At 39.1% G+C, this 21,666-nt stretch overlaps 1 protein-coding gene across 11 annotated transcripts in view; it reads right to left on the bottom strand.

Moving 5' to 3' along the window:
• Positions 1-21,666, bottom strand: part of KIAA1958 (KIAA1958 ortholog) — a 168,699-nt gene that overhangs the window by 93,624 nt on the left and 53,409 nt on the right. For 10 of the 11 annotated variants that reach the window (XR_014064547.1, XR_014064517.1, XR_014064515.1 and 7 more), the window contains one exon: positions 14,057-15,248. Coding sequence is in view for 6 of the 11 variants with exons in the window: in XM_081527030.1 (XP_081383156.1) it covers positions 14,057-15,224 (1,168 nt within the window). In the remaining 5 variants the exon portion in view is untranslated. The remainder of the gene's footprint in view (positions 1-14,056; positions 15,249-21,666) is intronic. The other variant, XM_081527038.1, reaches the window with a different exon arrangement.

Raw genomic sequence — 21,666 nt, 5'->3', positions numbered from 1 at the left:
TTAAACTAGGAGTGTTTTGAGAGGAAGAGTTAAAATGTCTGTCTCCCATTCAGAGGGCAGGCAGAGCAAGAATCATGTTTTTGTCTTGTTCATCACTAGCTCATTGAGTAACTGCAGCACCCAACCTGGACTGGGCACTTGGTAGGCTTCCAATACTTGTTGAATAAATGGTCATGGCATGTTTCAGAATTCTTAATGGCTGTTTCATCCTAGATAGCTGAACTTTGAATATATTATAAATATTCTGGGTCCTGAAGATCTTTCAGTGTTACTTAAAACAGTGTTGCGCCTTGGACAGAGAACACAAGGGTGGCAACAGAGATCACAACAGGCCAAACACTCAGAAGTCATCAAGTCTAATTTCCAAATCATCTACCTGTCTCCTCCTCTCCAATGCCTTTATTGTTGCCTCATTTGAGCATTTATTGCCACCTCCCATCTGAATTATTGCAACTTTTACCCTGTAAAACAGTCCTCAGTCCCAGTCCCTACCTTCCCCATTGCTATCAGTGCGATCTTCTAAGATCACACAGAGGAACTGTGTTCCTCTGCTCTCCCTGTAAGTCTGTGACTTCATGTGCAAAGTCTTCCGTAGGTGGCTCCAGTCCATGTTTCCAGCAGCACCTCTCCTGACCTCTTTGAAACTGACTCTCCCACCACACTCAGACCTTTGCCTCCCTGCATGGGCTCATGCTCTAATGTCTTTGCTCATGCTGTTCATCACCCTGAAATACCCTTCCTTGTGTCCCAAAAGGCTGAGACAACTGCTTTTCATGTGTTCCACAGCATTTTATATACTCTTAGATATGGTCTTGTTGGTCTGTCTGCCTCCTTCTCTACACAATGACATCCTGGGGTCAGGGAATCTGCCATTCATCTTTGTATTTTCACTAGTCCTGTCACAGAGCAGATCTTGCAATAAATGTTGAATAAACTGAAGTGCAAGTGACTTGTCCAGAGGCTTAGTAGAAAAAGAGACCATGACACATGTTTCCTGCTTCTGATTAAGCAAATCCTTCTATTAAACCCTAGGTCTTCCTAAAAATGATTCTCAGAAAAAATAATTGCTTTATGATATACTCTAGCAGCCCAAACTTTGGAAAAGTGATAGGTATGACCTAAAAATGAAAGAAAGGGGAAGAGAAACAGTTTGGTGTGGGCTAGTCCTACACCAAGACAACCAGAGAGAGACCACGGACCAAAGTACCAACCCCTTCTCTCTTAGATAAAAAGTAGGAGACGCCACTTTTGGAACTCCAAGCAAATCATCTAGTACCTCACTTACAGTAAACTAAAGGAAACAATCTCTTCTTCGCGGAACTCAAGTAGCGTTGATCCTGGAAATGAAAGTGCTATATATATAGATAATACAGGACATTTTGCTATTGTGGTTTTTATTCATTCCAATAGAAGAACTAAAAAAATAACTCACCCATCATATCATAATCATAAGGAGGAAAGCCATAGTGAAATCTGTGAGACTAATTCTCTAATTCTTTGTCTATGAACAAGTATACTGGGAGATAATGTTAGTAAAGTTTGCTTTCTTACCAAAAAACCTTCTATATTCAGTAATAACAATAATGTCATAATGTCTTCATCTCATAAATATTCCACAATCAACTTTATGCTTCAAGAGCTATATTATAAAAGTACTTACATTTAAAAACACACAGAAAAGTATGCGGAATACTAAATTATGCTTACCAATGAACCAGAGGGCTTTATATGGATTAATTTAACCCTTATATCAACCCTAGAGAATAGACCCATTATTTTCTTAATTTTACAGATGATAAAGGTAAGAGACAGAGAGGTTAAATGACCTGCTAAAGTCACCCAGAAAATAAGTAACGGAGCTGGGACTTGAATCTAGGCAGTTGTGTGCCCAGATTTTCATAATTAAGCACCGTGCTTCTATTACCTTTATATAACATGAACTCGTGTCTCTGCCAGATTTAATACATGTTAATAATGTAATATTTGTTCCATGGTCTTAAAAGAAAACATCACAGATACAGTTCAAGTTTCCATGTACTCACTGTCACCCATCCTCTCTCCCAAAGGCACACATCATGTACTGATATCTCCTTCCAGCCTACGTTTCATAACTACATGTGGTATGTGAGAATGTAACATACAACAACACACAGTGAGGTTTATTTACCTTTTAAAGTACGGTACTCTATATATTATTCTGCAACTCCATTTTTAAGATATATCTATACTAATTAATGCAGATCTGGCTGATGGATATATTCCACTGAAAAATATATCACAATTTATCTACTGACAGACACTAAGGTTGTTAACTAATTTTCTTCCTTGTTATCACAAAGAAAGTTGCAATGCACACCCCTGTACTTTTCTCCTTTTACATGTGAGGAAGTTTCTCTAGGACAGATGCATAGAAACTGGACTCCAAGGTTGTATGATATGCACACATTTAACTTTATAAGATACTATAAATTGCTCTCCCAAGTGGATGCGCCAATTTATATTGCCATCAGTGTGTTCTCCATACTTGCAGCAACATTTGGAGTGAAATTAATAATTTTTGCCTTTCTGATGGTATCGTATTGCGTTTTAATTTGCATTCCCTTGATTACCAGTGAGGTTGAGCATTTTTCATATGTTTATTAACTATATGGGTTTCCTCTTATTAGAAGCGCCTCTTCATTTCCCTTGCTCATTTCCCTACTGGATTATTTGACCTTTTCCCTACTGATCTGTGGCAGTTCTTCACATATTCTGTATATGAATATTCTTAGTTATGTGCATTAAAATCATCACATAGGTTACTGCTTGTCTTTTAACTTTATGATACCCCTTGTCCCAGCTAAGATTTTAATAGCTGTCAGCATTTTCAATCGTTTTCTTTATGGTCTGCACTTTTTGTGTGTTTCATTTAAAAAACTGTTCCCAACACCAAGGCCACTTAGCAAGATCTCCTTAAAGCTGTTTTAAGTTTTGTATTTTCATACTTAGATCTTTATATGAGACTTACTTTCATGCCTGATGTGAGGTAAGGATCTAATTTTATCTTGTTCTACATGAGAGACCGATTGTGCAATGCCATCCATTGTCTGGCGCATCCTCTCCCACTGATTTATGACACCTCTTTCACATACAGTTCCCATATATGTGTAGGTATGTTTCTGGGCTCTCTATTTTGTTCCATTGCTCTATTTGTCTATCTTTTTGGTCAGACTATTCTACTTTAATTATTACAGCTTTATAATAAGTTATATATAATGTAAGTTATCGTAAGTTATAAACTATATTATATAAGTTATAATGGGTTTTCATTACTGCCTTGGTAAAACTTTCTTTGTAAAAACCTAAATACTTTGAAAAGACTGACAATATAATCAATTCTTTTTTAGAACAGAATGAGTGTTTGTACTTAATCACATTATCTCCTCCCCATCCCCTTCCCCAGTGTAGAAACAAGCCTAAATACTAACTTAAAACCACAACTTTTGTCTTTTCTAAGAACTGCAAAAAAGGAAGGAAAGAAGGAAGGAGGAAAGTGCCCCTCAGCCCGAGGCTGGAGACCACCATGCCCAGTTCCTTAAACTCAATCTGATCACAGGTGTTCTACTACACATGGTAAACCCTAAGACAATTCCCACCACCACCACCACTCTGAGAAGTGCCCTTTGATCAGCTGGGGAGAAGGGAATCTGTGACACTTAGGTAGCGGACAGGAGATCCTGTGACCCTCAGGCAGGAGGGTCAAGAGGTGGTGATCTTCAGGTACAGAACCAACTGAGACCTGTGACACTCGGCTGAAGGGTAGAAGCAGCCTCCAAAAGGCTATGGGAAGGGGTGCTGACAGAAACATCTCAATGGGTTCACAGTGTCAGTAACACATTTGAGGATATGTAGCTTCATCAAGGTTTTGACCTGCTCTTCCTGTGGACATGCAGTCCATACCATAATGGGAGAGAGGGACCTGATTTCTTCCCTGTGCAATTAGGTGAGTGAACAGTTGAATGGAACAAAGTCATTGTTTTAGATGATGTTGCAAATACTAGGCAGTGAGTCCTGGAAACTCCTGGGAGTAGGTATTTAATTTCCCCCCTGGATACGTGCTCAACATTGACTACCTCTCAACACATGACTGCATGGTACTGTGCACAAGGCGTTGGGACTGAACAGAAGGGTGGTTGGTAGCTCCATTAAGCCACCCTGAGCATTACAAGAGAAGAAGTACATGAATAAACTAGGTAAGCATCTAGTCCACTTACCTTCTTTTAAGAGGTCTACAACAAACTGCGGAAAATTTTTAAAGAGATGGGAATATCAGACCATTTTACCTGCCTCCTGAGAAACCTGTAAGAAGGTCAAGAAGCAAGAGTTAGAATGGGACATGGAACTACAGACTGGTTCAAAATTGGGAAAGGAGTACATCAAAGCTGTATATTGTCACCTTGCTTATTTAAAATATGTGAAATGCCAGGCTGGATGAATCATGAGCTGGAATCTAGACTGCTGGGGAAAATATCAACAACCTCAGATATGCAGATGATACCACTCAAATGGCAGAAAGTCAAGAGGAACTAAAGAGCCTCTTGATGAAGGTGAAAGAGGAGAGTGAAAAAGCTGACTTAAAAACTTAACATTCAAAACACTAAGATCATGGCATCCAGTCTCATCACTTCACAGCAAATAGATGGAGAAAAAATGGAAACATTGGCAGATTTTATTTTCTTGGACTCCAAAATCACTGGGGATGGTGACTGCAGCCATGAAATTAAAAGATGCTTGCTTCTTGGAAAGAAAGCTATGACCAACCTAGACAGCATACACTGAAGGACAGGGAAGCCTGGAGTGCTTCAGTCCACGGGATAGCCAAGAGTCAGACACGACTTACCAACTAAACAACAACAGGAGGCCTGATGAAACAAAGCTCACTCTCCCTTATTAGATCTTACCAGACTTTCCATATTTTTACCACTCACTACGGAAGGCAACTCAAGGGTAAAATTATCCAGAGGTTATATTTCTCCAGCTTCTTTGTTTAAAACAATGAAAGCCCAGTCTAGCTAATTTGGGCAGAAAAAGAATTTAATAAAGGCCACATAATTTCTCAGAACACCAAGGAACCAGATATGGAGGTGGTCAAATCATTGATTTGCCCTGGTGGAGACAAACCAGCCACCAAACTCCCGCTTAGGCCTCGGATGGTGGAATCCTGTTCCTGCTGCCTCTAAAAATTGGACTGTATTTTCCAACAGATTCCTATAGGGACCTCTTTATCTATTTATTTATTTTTGGCCATGCTGTGCAGCATGTGGGATTTCAGTTCCCCGAGCAGGACTCTAACCCAGGCCCCCTGCATTGTAAGCGTCGAGTCTTAAACACTGGATGGCCAGGGGAAGTTTTGGGTACTTCTGATTAGAGGCTAGAGTGAGTGCATTTGATTGGCAAATCCTCAGGTCACAAGATTGTGCCCTCACTGAAATATTAACTTGGAAAAGAGAGTTTCTGGCCTCTCCAATGGGGCAGTACAGATACACAAAGGAGGGAATTCGCCGAAATAGGAAAAGTGTTCAAAGTCACCGTGCAGTCAGAAGGAATAATAATAATGTGCCATCTAACGTGGAACCTGCATTTCCTACATCCCTGCTTCTCAAGTTTCAGTGTGCATATAAATTACCTAGAGATCATGTTAAAATGCAAATTCTGATTCTATGTGTCTGGGGTGGAACCTGAGAATCTGCATTTCTAGTAAGAACCCAGGTGATACTGGTTCATGGACCATTTTAGTAGATGAATGAATGTTAATGCACAAAATCAGAATCTATTTCACTATTCAAGAGTATTGAGCACAATCTAATAATAGCAGCAATGATAATGAAAATAATAATGATGGAAACTACTATTCATTGAATGGTTATCATATGTCATATACTCTCTTTAAGTGCTTCACCTATACTTTTCATTTGGTCCTCAAACAATCCTGTGAGACAAGATAATGTTATTACTTTTCAAATGAAGAAACTGAGTCTCAGAGAAATGAACTGAGTTAACGAGTTAAGGTCACAAGGCCAGCAGGAGACAGGGCTGGGAATCTACCTAGGCATGTCTGATCCCAGACTCTGAGTGGTCAAGCTCTACTATCTCAATGCCCACACTCCCTGCCATATCAATCCTCAGATGAGCACCCCTTTATAACAAGGAGGGAAATGATGGTATAAGCTAAGCCTGAATTTTAATTCTGCTTCTTTTATCCTTCAGAATTTGTGTTACATGTCTTCCTGCAGGAAGGTACAGGAAACACTGTGCCTAAGAAAGCAAACTTAGTCTTGGTCCATCTTGTAAGAAGAGTCATATATTTCTTGTGGAATAAGGAACTGTATAAAATTACGTTTGCGTGTATATGTATGCATATATATGCATACATATACACATAAGCATATATTTACTCATGCATATTTTTATCCCTTAGATTAGAACACTGTTCTAGTACATCCAGCATTTGAATGATATATATATAAACAACTCCTCTATCTGCCTCACAAAGAAAACTGAATGTTCAAAATAACAAAAAACAACAACAAAAACTCACCCTACATAAATAGTAGTAAGTGGAGAAGGGAAAGGCTACCCACTCCAGTATTCTGGCTTGGAGAATTCCATGGACTTAGTATAGTCCATAGGGTCTCAAAGAGTCAGACATGACTGAGCAACCTTCAAAAAAAAAAAAAAAAGTAGTAGGTATCTCTGGTATGCTGTCTCTTTCAAGATTAGAATCCAGAATGGCCCTGGAAGAACACTCTCATATGACTACCACAGTCAGCTGTGTGGTCTGTGTAGAACTGGTCCCGGTATCCTTTCCATGGTAGGAGTTTGACGCATCACTGGAAACAAACTAAATGTTCAATGACAGATGAATGGATAAAGAAAATGTGGTACGTGTATACAATGCAATACTCAGTTCAGTCACTCACTTTTGTCCGAATCTTTGCAACCCCATGGGCTGCAGCACGCCAAGCTTCCATGTCCATCACCAACTCCTGGAGCCTACTCAAACTCATGTCCATTGCATTGGTGATGCCATCCAACCATCTCATCCTCTGTCCTCCCCTTCCCCTCCTCCCTTCAATCGTTCCCAGCATCAGGGTCTTTTCCCATGAATCAGCTCTTCACATCAGGTGGCCAAAATATTGGAGTTTCAGCTTCAACATCAGTCCTTCCAATGAACACCCAGGACTGATCTCATTTAGGATGGACTGTTTGGATCTTCTTGCACTCCAAGGGACTCTCAAGAGTCTTCTCCAACACTACAGTTCAAAAGCATCAATTCTTCGGTGCTCAGCTTTCTTTATAGTCCAACTCTCACATTCATACATGACCACTGGAAAAACCATAGCCTTGACTAGACAGACCTTTGTTGGCAAAAAAATGTCTCTGCTTTTCAATATGCTATCTAGGTTGGTCACAACCTTCCTTCCAAGGAGTAAGCGTCTTTTAATTTCATGGCTGCAATCACTATCAGCAGTGATTTTGGAGCCCCAAAAAATAAAGTCTGACACTGTTTCCACTGTTCCCCCATCTATTTCCCATGAAGTGATGGGACCAGATGCCATGATCTTAGTTTTCTGAATGTTGAGCTTTAAGCCAACTTTTTCACTCTCCTCTTTCACTTTCATCAAGAGGCTCTTTAGTTCTTTGCTTTCTGCCATAAGGGTGGTGTCATCTGCATATCTGAGGTTATTGATATTTCTCCCGGCAATCTTGATTCCAGCTTGTGCTTCCTCCAGCCCAGCGTTTCTCATGATGTACAGGGCAAATTGGAAGTGGTCAAACAGGAGATGAGAAGAGTGAACATCACTTAGGAATCAGTGATCTAAGATGGACTGGAATGTGTGAATTTAACTCAGTTGACCATTATATCTACTACTGTGGGCAGGAATCCCTTAGAAGAAATGGAGTAGCCATCATAGTCAACAAAAGAGTCCAAAATGCAGCACTTGGATGCGATCTCAGAAACGACAGAATGATCTCTGTTCATTTCCAAGGCAAACCATTCAATATCATGGTAATTCAAGTCTATGCCCTGAACAGTAACGCTGAAGAAGCTGAAGTTGAACAGTTCTGTGAAGAGCTACAAGACCTTCTAGAACTAATACCCAAAAAAGATGTCCTTTTCATTATAGGGGATTGGAATGCAAAAGTAGGAAGTCAAGAAACACCTGGAATAATAGGCAAATTTGGCCTTGGAGTACAAAATGAAGCACGGCAAAGGCTAATAGAGTTTTGCCAAAAGAATGCACTGGTCATAGCAAACACCCCCTTCCAACAACACAAGAGAAGACTCTACACATGGACATCACCAGATGGTCAACATCGAAATCAGATTGATTATATTCTTTGCAGCCAAAGATAGAGAAGCACTATACAGTCAGCAAAAATAAGACCGGGAGCTGAATGTGGCTCAGATCATGAACTCCTTATTGCCAAATTCAGACTGAAATTAAAGAAAGTAGGGAAAACCACTAGACCATTCAGGTATGACCTAAATCAAATCCAAGGAGCAAGTGGGTTTTAATTTCATGGCTGCAGTCACCATCTGCAGTGATTTTGGAGCCCCAAAAGATAAAGTCTGTCACTGTTTCCATTTTTTTCCCCATGTATTTGCCATGAAGTGATGGGACTGGATGCCATGATCTTAGTTTTCTGAATGCTGAGTTTTAAGCCAACTTTTTCACTCTCCTCTTTCACTTTCATCAAGAGGCTCTTTAGTTCTTTTTCACTTTCTGCCATAAGGGTGGTGTCATCTGCATATCTGAGGTTATTGATATTTCTCCTGGCAATCTCGATTCCAGCTTGTGTTTCTTCCAGCCCAGCGTTTCTCATGATGTACTCTGCATATAAGTTAAATAAGCAGGGTGACAATATACAGCCTTGACATACTCCTTTTCCTATTTGGAACCAGTCTGTTGTTCCATGTCCAGTTCTAACTGTTGCTGCCTGACCTGAATACAGGTTTCTCAAGAGACAGGTCAGATGGTCTGGTATTCCCATCTCTTTCAGAATTTTCCACAGTTTGTTGTGATATACACAGTCAAAGGCTTTTGCGTAGTCAATAAAGCAAAAGTAGATGTTTTTCTGGAACTCTCTTGCTTTTTCGATGATCCAGCAGATGTCGGCAATTTGATCTCTGGTTCCTCTGCCTTTTCTAAACCCAGCTTGAACATCTGGAAGTTCATGTTTCACATACTGTTGAAGCCTGGCTTGGAGAATTTTGAGCATTACTTTGCTAGTGTGTGAGATGAGTACAATTGTGTGGTAGTTTGAACATTCTTTGGCATTGCCTTTCTTTGGGATTGGAATGAAAACAGACCTCTTCCAGTCCTGTGGCCACTGCTGAGTTTTCCAGATTTGTTGTACTACTCAGTCATAAAAAAGAATGAGATAATGCTGTTTGCAGCCTGGTGGCTCAGACGGTAAAGAATCTGCCTGCAATACAGGAGACCAGGGTTCAGTCCCTGAGTTACGAAGATCACCTGTAGAAGGGAGTGGCAACCCACTCCAGTACTCTGGCCTAGGAAATCCCATGGACAGAGGAGCCTGGCAGGCTACAGTCCATAGAGTCACAAAGAGTTGAACACAACTGAGTAACTATCACACACACATAGATGCAACTAGCGATTATCATACTAAGTGAATTTAGAAAGAGAAAGACATACCATATGATATCATTTATATGTGGAATCTAAAATATGGCACAAATGAACCTACCTACAAAACAGAAACAGATTCGTGGACATAGAGAGCAGACTTGTGGCTGCCAAGGGGGAAGGAGGGAGGAAGAGGGTTAGACTGGGAAACTGGGGTTGACAGGGCTTCCCTGGTGGTTCAGATGGTAAAGAATCAGCCTGCAATGCAGGAAACCTGGGTTCAATCCCTGGGTTGGGAGGATACCCTGGAGGAGGGCATGGCAACCCACTCCAGTATTACTGCCTGGAGAATTCCATGGACAGAGGAGCCTGGAAGGCTACAGTCCATGGAGTTGCAAAGAGTTAGACTCGACTGAGCGACTCAGCACACAAACAGAGGAAACGATTACATTTGGAATGGATAAATAACAAGGTCCTACTGTGTAGCACAGAGAACTATATTCAATATCCTGTGATAAAAGATGATGGAAAAGAATATAAAAAAAGAATGTATGTATGTGTATAACTAAGTCACTTTGCTGTATAGCAGAGATTGGCACAACACTGTAAATCAACTAAACTTCAATAGAAAAAGGGAGAGTTCCTGCATAGAATCATAAAGGAAGTTGTGTGCATATACATATATTTAAGAAATAAACACATTAAAAACTCAACTTATAATGCAATAGAAATTTAAATTTATGACCAATGCTCCAAATTTACATAAAAATCTCAAAAATTAATAGAATTCAAACCACTTGGAGATAGTCAATAATTCTTCTAACAATGGATGTCCTTTTCACGCATGACTGCTGAGATTTGAGTTGAGCTTTATAACAAGAGCTAACATTAAAATTAGTAATTTTATCCATACCTTGTTAATATTTTATAACTTTGTGAGTTTAGTTCTGAATAGAAATAAGAATGGCTTTCCAATAGCAAAAAGGATTTTTTTTTTTTTTTGAGGAGGGGCATGCTGTAGCCTATGGGATCTTAGTTCTATGACCATGGACTGAACTAAGGGCCATGGCAGTGAAAGTGCTGAGTCCAAACCACTGGACCACCAGCGTACTCCCAGGAAATAGAATTTAAATGGTATCAGTAAAACTCAACAAAATGGACAGTTTCTTTTTGTTTCTGGCTGACTCAATAGTCATTTGTCAAATTATTTATTTTAAAAATATTATTCAAAGATAACACAGTATTTCTACAATGATCTGATAAATACTTAAGCGTACATAACATCCATTTAAAAAGTACCCAATGTTGCTTTCAGCTAGTTCTTTCAGAACCTTTCCTTGCTTAGTCCTAAGCATGCTTTACATCTTAAGTGCTTACAGTCCATCTGCACGTATTCATCCATATATATTTGGATGTGCTGGATTCTGAATTTCTTTTTTAAAAAATCTATGTTTCAAATAAATTTATTCTATTACTATCAGGGCTTCCCTGGTGGCTCAGATGGTAAAAAATTCACCTGCAATGAGGGAGGACCTGGGTTCGATATGATCTCCTGGAGAAGGGAATGGCTACCCACTCCAGTATTCTGGCCTGGAGAATTCCATGGACAGAGGACCCTGGCAGGTTACAGTCCATGGGGTCACAAAGAGTTGGACACGATTGAGCATCTTGCACTTCACTTCATTTTATTATAAATATGCAAAAATCACAAATACTGATAAATAAATAAAACTTTTAAGAGCATAGAACATAGTTTGTGCTTACAATTTACCACAGAACAAAGGTAAACTGTAAGTTAACTTTATATATCTCTCATTGAAGAAAAGTATCAATCACATTTTTATTTGTCTCATTGATGCTTCCAGTTCAGAAAGTGTTTCTCTAAACCCAATAACATCCTAACAATATAACATCCTTCATGGAACAATGGATCAAAACATCAGAATCACTCCTTAGGAAATTCCTATTACAGTTAGTTCAAGCTTTAATTTCTAATTTACTATACATGTACAGTGGACTAATATCTACTAGACAGATGCAAGGAAATCTTGCAACTTGTTTTTTGCATGGTTAAATTATTAGGATATACAACACAAACGGCAGTTTTACTAAGCTGTTTTGTAATACTGGACCACTTTGTAAGACACATTTCTGAATTCTACCCTCAAACATAAATCAGAATGTAGAAACTGTTGTCAGGCTGTCTATTTCACACACAAAAAAGGGGAGGGGGACAAATAAACCAGATTCACAACTATTTAAGTGAAAAGGCACCACTTATATCCTATAGATATCAAGAATCAGATTTCTTAGAAAAAACTTTCACCAGCCTAATAAAGACAATGTTGTGTCTAATGATGTGAAGATTAAGTCAACGACCATTTTGTGATTAAGTGACTGAAGTAAAACAAGAAAGGAAGGACAAGGGAAAGACAGCCCAAGGAATGGGAGACAATATTTACAAAATGTATATTTAATAAAAGACTTAAAGCTAGACTTCACAGAGAACACTTACAACTAACCAATAATATGGCAACATAACTAGAAAATGGGCAAAGGATCTGAATGGATTTTTCTCAAAAGAAGATATACAAATTAAAACCATAACAAGATACCACTTCACACTCCCAGCAGGATAATTTTTTTTTTAAATGGAAAACAAGTGTTGGTGAGCATATGGAGAAACAGGAATCATGTAAAATTGTTGGTGAGACTGTAAAATGGTGAAGATGCTTTGGAACACAGTTTGGCAGCTCCTCAAAAAGTTAAACATAGAGTTATCATATGACCCAGAGATTCCACTTCTAGACAGCTGCCCAACAGAAATGAAAACGTATGTCCACACAAAAACATGTACATAAATGACATTAGCAGCAATATTTACCACAGCCAAAATATGGAAACAACTTAAGTGCCCATCAGCTGATAAAGGAAAAACAAAATGTGGTCTATCCATACAATGAAATATTATTTGATAATGAAATGGAAAATAATGCTGATAGACACTATCACATGGATTAACCTTAAAAAAATTATGCTAAGTACAAGAAGGCTGTCACAAAAGGCCATAAAATAAGAATCCATTTATATGAAATGTGCACAACAGGCAGATCTATAGAGACAGAAGTAGATTAGCAGTTGACAGGGGCTGTGAGAAGGGGAAAAAATGACTGCTAATGGGTATGGGGTTTCTTTCTGGGATGATGAAAATATTCCAAAATTAGATAGTGGAGACAGTTACACAACTCTGAATATATCAAAAAACATGAAATTGTAAACTTTTAAAAGAGTTATCTTAAGGTACATGAATTTTATCTCAATAAAGCTGTTCTTTTAAAAAGAAAGAAAAATGAATAAACTGAAAACCCCAATTCTGAATCAGATATGAGTATTTTCATTGTATGTTTTATTATTAATATCAAGATTGTATTTGGAAATCATAAATTGAAGATTTCCTTTTGGAATCTTAAGGCTGACACTAAAATGGGGAAAAGCATGTTTGCAAAGCAATGTCATTTCAGGAAGTTAGAGGGTAAAAGCACAGATATCTCAGGCTTCCAGAAGCTTTTCCTAAAATACATGACTTTATGAGAAGAACTAGAATGAAACCAAAATGTGCCACGAATGTCTGCTTTCTACATAGTACTCTGCATGTCTGTTCACTGCTTCCATGTTTCTGCTTCTGGCCTATCAGATTTGAATCATGAACCCAAAAGCATGACCCCCTCTATATAACAACAGCTCAGATTACATAAATACTGAATGCTAGAATTACAGAACGTTTAGAATGTTAGAATTACAGACAGGGGCCTCATGTAACTACTTTCTTCTCCTCTCAATCCATTCTAGTTAGATCCATGTATTTCAGAAATGCAAGTTATCTGATTATTATATATTTTGAGAAAAAAGATAAACTAGTCCTTCCAGATATATCTGGGGTTTGTTTATTAAAAAAAAAAAACCCTGTCTTAAATTGCCACACCACTAAAATGAATAAAGTGCTAAATTGGTTCCAATAAATAATACTGGGAAAAAAAATATTCGGTTTATTTTCATTATATGCCTAACCCAACATCATTTTGGCTTCAAAACTGTAACCAAATACCTTGATACTGATAGGAGAGCAAGCTTTCAAAAATCATTTTACTATATAAAAATTCAGCTTCAGATCAGATACAAACCTTAAATCTAGCCATGTGATATCAACCACACAATCCTACAGCTGTCCTCTCAGCCCTGAGGTACACCGACTGGATGATGAATTTCCTTTTTATGTCAATGTATTATATTTCATTATTCCTATCTTTCTGAGAATAACAAAGGCCCAAATTCTAGCAAATTGGGCCAATGGTTTTAGGAGTGCTGACGGCGCACAATTCTCTGATGTACGTGAACGAGGGACTCTGTCACCTCACGCGCCATACCTGGTATGCACTGTGCCGTGGCCTCAGTGGTTATGGTTGGAGCGACTGGGGGCTGCTGCTGACTGGAGCTCACTTCTGGCTCTGTGTTAACTGAGGGAGAAAGGGCCACCTCACAGGAGGAGACCTGGCTGGGCAGATGGGACAGGAACTCTTCCGAAGCAACTTGTTCATCCTGTCCCGGCAGCTGCAGGGCAGACAAAGGGATGCTGATCTGTTTGTTAGGATGGGATGTGCTCACGGGCATTTGCATGGCCACATGCTGGCTGGTGCCGTGGGCACCAGGGGGTCCTCTGTTAGGTGAAGCCAGAGATACCCTGGTGGTCTTCTGGACGATCGGTCTAGACATCACAGAGGGGGATGCGGACATGCCGTGTGGGTCCAGCTCTGTGCTGATGGCGGATGTGCCGTGGGAAATCAGCTTAGCAGACCCTAAGGAGGGGCCAGCATGAGTCTGAGGCTTGGGTTTTGCCATCTGTGTCAGTGACAGGGCTGGTCCATCTACCCCTCCAGTCAGCTCCGCATTCGCCACAATATAGTAATCTTCAGGAATCTCTTGTTTGATCTTCTTAATGATGACATCACTGCTGCATTCATCAATCATTTGAGTCTGAGAGCTCGAATGGAGAGAAGATGGGACTATTCCAGGCCTTTTTCGTGCAATGCTTTGAGGCCTCTGCGGTTGGGGTTCAAAGTCGCTATCTTCATCCGTAACAGAAGACTCACAAACCATGTCAAACAGAGTGTTTTCATCTTCATACTCTTCAACAGCTTCATCCAGTTCAGAGGGCTCACTGCAATAAGAGAAGTCACAAGAGTCTCTGGTCCGATTACAGTCTAGCTTCGTTTTCACTGGTCTCCCAGGGTACCTTTCAACGGGACTAGTTTGAGTCTCAGAGGGCACTCCAATTATACTGGGACTATCAGAGTTAAAACTTCTGTTATCCTGAAAACAGACCCTTTCTTGGGAGCCAGCTCTGCACGTAGCTGTCAGTGGCCAGTGATAAGCATGGCCTGCACTACAGCCCCACATTGCTGTCAGGTTCCCATGGGAACCTTCTGAAAGTAAATGTTTCAGGTTTGGAATGAGGCTGCAAATGGTCCCATGGCTGTGGGCCCAGCTGACCAATTTGGATAGATTCTCAGATGAGGTATGAAGGCAATCCTCCATGTTACAGGATCAGCAGTGTCTTTCCTAAAAGGAAATAATCAAAATAAGAAGCCATTATTACCCAATATATTCTCAGATCTCAATCACTTCAATTTCCTTGACTATGATTAGGTGGCACACAATAAAAGTCATAGTTAATATCATGTATATGGGCAGAGACTGGAAGAGAATGTAGGGAAAAAGTAAAAACAGTTTATGGTTCCTGGCTGTGGGATTTGAAAATTTTCTGTTATTTCCTTCATTGTTACCAATATAATGTCTACATAAGAAAAAAAAGTGAAAAAAAAAACCCAATAAAAAAGAGGTGAACTTTTTCATAGCACGTTTTACTTTCAAAGTTACAAAGAGACAGGTTCAGTTAACCAGGAGGATGAACTTCCAATTTCACCTTCTGCCACCATAAACTTCACTACTAGAGGAAGAGTCAACAAAGGCTCTGATCCATTCTAGGATGGATGTGAGAGAAGGGAAGTCTGGCTGTTTTCCCCAGAAAACAAATGACATTACTGGGAGTCCGTGAAGAAAATGTGGGGCTAAATGTGGGACGTGGGGAAGAAAAATCTTTTAACAGAGAAGGGAAAACAGACTTAAAGGAGAGCCACTAGAGGCCCCTGCTGGGATGGGGTGCAGACAGGCTGCAGACCAGAAGCAAGGATGGGTAGGCCGGGTGCCAGATCCTAACCAAGTCTTAGGAGCAGGCTTCCCATCTTCTTGCTGTCTGAAATTCCTGAAACACTGCCTTTATCTCACAATTCAGAGGTAAAAAGTTTCATCTGGTATATTTTACCATCTTAGGTTCCTATACACACAAAATGGTATATAACCAACTACCAAATAGATATAAATCATTCTTTATTGGACAGAGGTCAAAAAGAATACTTGTTATGGGTCCTTGACTGGGTAAGAGTAAGGACAACATAACGGGCAAAAAAAGTGAAAAAAGGTACAGATGGAATCCGTGTGTGATTAGAAACGTCTAACAAGGCTCTGTCAAAAGGAAGACCCTGGGAAGAACTAGCAAGAAGGAACAAGGATCTTGATGTGTGTTCCCTGGTCATCTGCAGCTGTGAGTGACAAGAGGCACCTCACTGGTAGCAGGTTTTGTACTAAGGTGCCACGGTCCAACTGCAATGCCATGTGACCATGTGAAAGGGTGCATTTGAGCCTCTATTCTCTGCCCTGCCTCCATGGCACACCATCAGCAGAGTTTGGCAAATTCAAACCCTTTAACATGTTTCATAACATGTACGCTACAGCCTCTCTAACACAGCCATGGCCACAGTCAACCTCCCTCCTTTCTACTATGGCCTTCTCTCGCATTTCTTATGGTCTCCTCCTCCCTAAACAGTTTCTCACTGTCCCTGGGCCACTAAAAACTTTCTTTGCCTTGATATGCAGCCTTCCTCTTTCTTTACCTGGAAAACCCATTCAGGCATGACCTCAGGACCACCTTCTGTCGAGTCATTCTAGATACTCTTTGCGCCTCAGAGATTTTAGATTCTCTTCCTGTACTTTCATCATCTCAAAGAATTTGGCTGTTGGGAGCCGTTCTGGAACTATTGCCGGATGACAAAGTCACGGCACCAATCAAGAAGAAACTGCAAAGCGGTTTCTCTCCAGGATCGGAACCTTCCCTCCTTCCTGTTTCTATGCTTTTGTTGTGGCTAACTCTGTTTCATTCTTTGATGGCTGGAGTTGTAGGGGCTTCCATGATGAGGTCATGAGAGTCCAGGAAAAAGAAAAAGGATCCCTTGCTCCAGAGAAACACTTCAAAAATGATTAAACCTACTGAGGCCCCTGACTGGTGGGCCCCTAACATTCAGCCAGGGAATAAGGCCATGATCATTTGGAAAACAAGCCCTAAGCCTATTGTGACCTGGCCTCACGAGGAGATTGTTATTGATGACTGGAAAACTTCGGTCATGTATCAGGGAAAATTACAGAAACTAAGCCAATTGCCTTTTCCCCTCAGAATCTCAGCATAAACGGAAAAGAAATACATGAATTGTATTGTAAACAGTTTCTAGGTAAACTGCAAAAGACTTGCCCCTGCCAGAAATAGTCTTGTGGTATGTGGGTAGATGGTAAACAAACCACCGCTGACAATGGCTGTACTACGAGAAACTTTTGCCCTTAGACACCACTATTGTACTTATTCACTGAAGCAAGACATTGTATTCACTGTAGTAGCAGGCTGTACAGAATAAGTAGATGGAATAATATGATTTATAGAATAAAAATAGGTTTTGGGATAAACATGTAACCAAAATGTGACATAGGATTAGGAAAAAACTTTTAACACATCTTAGAATCAGGGGATGTTGATCTGAATGGAAAAATATTGTAAGAATCATTATGTAAAAGAACATGTGCTATATAAATAGAGACTAAAGCAATAAAGATTATGGTCTTTGGGCCAATGGTCCTTGGGCCAATGGTCTTTTGGCCATCAAAAACTCTCTGTCTCCTTTCTTTTCCTTTCGCCGACGCTGTTCATCCCTTGGGGACTCCTGGACTAGCTGGAGTGGGACTCCAGCACTTGGCCTTTACTGTACCATTATCACTGACTTTCTCATCCATCTCCCAGACTTGCCTGAGGATTACCTGAGGACAGGGACTACGACACAATTTTTCATTCATCAATGAGGACCTACTTAGGGATACAGAAACTAATAAGATACGGTGTGCTTGAGATCTCATAATCTATTGTAGATGTTGAATATATAAAATGAAGAGTGAATGAATAAATATGTAAATACTGGAAACACCATCCACACTAACAAAATGAACATATAAGACCCTCAAATAAGAAACATGAAATTCCCTATGACTTTTATTGTAATCATTTAAGGGATAAGAGGATTTTCTCCCCACGGGTGTAAACAGAAACACAGCTGTCTTGTGTATGTAGGAGAGTAATACATGAACAACCAGATTTTATGAAGCAGCACAAACTGGGAAGATCCCCTGGAGGAGGAAACGGCAACCACTCTGGTGTTCTTGCCGGGAGAATCCCTTGGACAGGGGAGCCTGTCGGGCTACAGTCCACAGGGTCGCAAAGAGTCAGACACAACTGAGCATTTGAACGCAGACACAACAAATCAAAAGAACAGGGACTGGTGTGGGAGTCAAGAACTTCAAATTTTCATTCTGGAACTCATGTTTTTGGCCTCTAATAATTCACTAATTATCTCTAAGTCTAAAATGGCAGGACTATCTTTATGCTTCTTTCATGATCTAGCAATTTAGGATCTTATTTCATTTATATTCCTTTCATATAACTTTAAAGTAGAAATGCAGATAAAAGAGAAAGACTAGGGAAGGCATTGGTATTTGTTTCTTGAGCTTTCTTAACATACCTGCTTAGTTAGTGTGGCAGAGACTTCTATTTGCCTACCCAGTATCCCTTCTCTCTTATTTATTACAGAGTCCCAGTCTGTTGGGGCAGCAATATGCTCACCTAAAACATATTTCCCAGCTTCCTTTGATATGGAAAATATCATGACACAGTTCTAGCCAATGATACGCAAACAGAAGTCACTGGGTGGGACTTCTGCCAAAGCCCTCAGAAACACAGACTTGTCTGGTTTTTGCCTTTCTCCCTTTGTCCTTTCCTTTCTTCCTGCTGGGAACAAGGACATGATGGCTGGGCCTCCAGAGGTCATCTTAGGAGCAGGAAATAAGGACTTAAGGATGGGAAAGAATAGCCAGAGGAGCTTGGTGATATGATGGAGCTGCTGCATCAGCTCTGAACTGCCTAAGATTCCTTGTTACATAAGGGGAAAGATTAAACCCTGATCTAGCTTAAGTCACTGACACTGAGTATTTGATTATACAAAGCTGAACTCAACTACTAACACACAAAAAGAATACATTCATCTCTGGTTTTGGAAACCTTACAGCAGAATCCTTCATTTTCTTTGCACTATACTCCAGGACAATTGTTTCTCAGACTGGATTCAACAAATGAACCTTGGGAGGGCTATACTTTTATGTCATAATGTTAACTGTTTTCATTTTTATCATATTAAATACAATTAATATAAGTATATTATGAATCATCTAAATCTTATATCTAAGTATTGCCTTGTAATTTTAGTTCTGCTTTGCCTTTGTACCTATACTCACATTAGTGTCCATAATCACCAAAAGTGACATCACTCAACTTTCAATTTGTTGGGAAACCTGTTCATGATGTATTCTTTTTTACCAGATATAAATATAAAACTATTTTTCTGCATTAATAATTGCCAAATGAAAAGTATTATGATTCGACATCAGGAAAATGGCATATTGGAAGGACTGATGCTGAAACTCTAACACTTTGGTCACCTGATGCAAAGACCTGGCTCATTAGAAAAAGACTCTGATGCTGAGAAAGATTGAAGGCAGGAGGAGAAGGGGATGACAGAGGATAAGAAGGCTGGATGGCATCATTGACTCGATGCATGTTGAGTTTGAGCAAGCTCCAGGAGTTGGTGATGGACAGGGATGCCTGGTGTGCTGCAGTCCATGGGGTCGCAAAGGGTTGGATATGACTGAGCGACTGAACTGAAATGAAATGGCATATGTGATGGTGAAGTAATATACCTCTTTAAATGTCACAGACTAATGAGAAAAGAAGTAAATGATATATGCTCATAGGAAAAAATCATACACATTATGGCACAGTATTTAAATGATAACAGTTCAAACTGTAAAAATGTGGCAGAATCAAAATACAAAACTGTATATGCCTGAGGAAGTCAAAAGTACTTATTGTCCAGGTAAAAGTTACTATACAGAAGTAAAATAGTATGTTTGCTAAAGATCCACAGCCAGAAAAAAATTATAATTAAAAGGCAAAGTGGATAAAACTTTATATTTTATTAAAAGCTTAGCCACTTAATTCTATAATAATCATCAACTTTAAGAACAACAGGTAGTAATAATAAGTCATTTTTATTACATTCTGAAACTCACTTGCAATCTCATGAAGAGGCTCTTAAACTTTCCTTAAGTACCATAAAATGAAAATATTTTTCCAGTATTACTATTAATATAATTCAACCAGGCAACCAATGTTAACCGGTAGTTATGAGAACATAATTAGCTAATATTTAAGGTACTTACATGAACTGAGTCTAAGCTGACAAGGAACAGCTATCAATATACTACAATATATTCTAAGTTTATACAAAAGAGAATCGATAATAAGGCTTGATAGGTATTTTCAAACTACTGAGAGTAAGTAAAGCTAGTTTTCGAACAATGTGGATTTGAACTGTGCAGGTGTACCTATACACTGATATTTTTCAATAGTAAGTAGTACTATGGTACTACATAGTCAATGGTTGATTGAAACCATGGTTGTTGAGGAACCATAGATATTGAGCACCTACTATAAATTATATACAGATTAACCCAGAAGCAGTTCAAGGATGAACTATAGTTTCTAGAATATACTGATTTCCTTCAGCAGTTTGATGACAAGCTCTATGCTGAAAAATAATGCTTTTTCTGTATTTTCAAGAATTCAAAATAACTTCAGGAAAGATTTTCCCATATCTTATATGGGTGATGATTGGATTAGACACTCAGTGTTACAGATTATGGGACATCTCATTAAAAATTGAAACTCAAGGAGGGCTGCCTAGCAGAGTGTAAGTTAAGTATGAGATCTGATTATCCTAAATTAGCAAAGCTATAAAGTTATGATCACCACAGTGTATGTTAACTTAGGTAAGCAGACATTCTATGCATTAGTATTCATATTGTTAAAGCCAAAATCAGAAACATATTAAACACAGAATCAGACTTGCTACCATCAAACCTAACATTAATCATTAGGTTTCAGAATGACAATATAAAACTACTGTTATAGTTAACATTTATTGAGCAATTATTGATTGCCAGGCACTACTCTAGGACTTGATATGTCAATAATTCTATCAAAAATCCTAATAAGTTAGGTAACTTATCATCTTGGGAAAAAGAATGGTAGAGCCAAAATTTGAACTTCAGTCTTAGCTCTTGAGCCCGTGCTCTTAATTAATGTACTATACTGCTTCCAGCAATATAAGAGTAGAAAAATACGATCTCAAGTCTTGTCCTCTAGCACATTAATGTTGTTAATTTGAGCCTATGTTGGTTTTCCAGTTTTACTTAGTTGAATTTGTATATCTTTTCTGATTTATAGCTTTATCAGAACTATAAGCATGCATTTCATGTATAAACATATTTAACTAACATTATGATAAAAAAATAACTTAAACCAGCACTAGGTATAAAGAAGATTCATGAAAATATTTTTTTCAAAAGTTTGAACAAACTTTTTGTAGAAAAAAAAGTATAAAAAATTATGTCACTTTTCCAAAGCCTGACAAAGTGAGCTACCAGTCAAATACTGTGAATATCTAGTTGGCTTTCACCTGACTTTGGTTAAAACAATCGCTCCACAGTT

The sequence above is a fragment of the Giraffa tippelskirchi genome, chromosome 1 (assembly GCF_054371585.1).
Source record: "Giraffa tippelskirchi isolate mGirTip1 chromosome 1, T2T-mGirTip1v1.2.pri, whole genome shotgun sequence".
NCBI lineage: Eukaryota > Metazoa > Chordata > Mammalia > Artiodactyla > Giraffidae > Giraffa > Giraffa tippelskirchi.
This window is presented reverse-complemented; position numbering and strand designations above follow the sequence as displayed.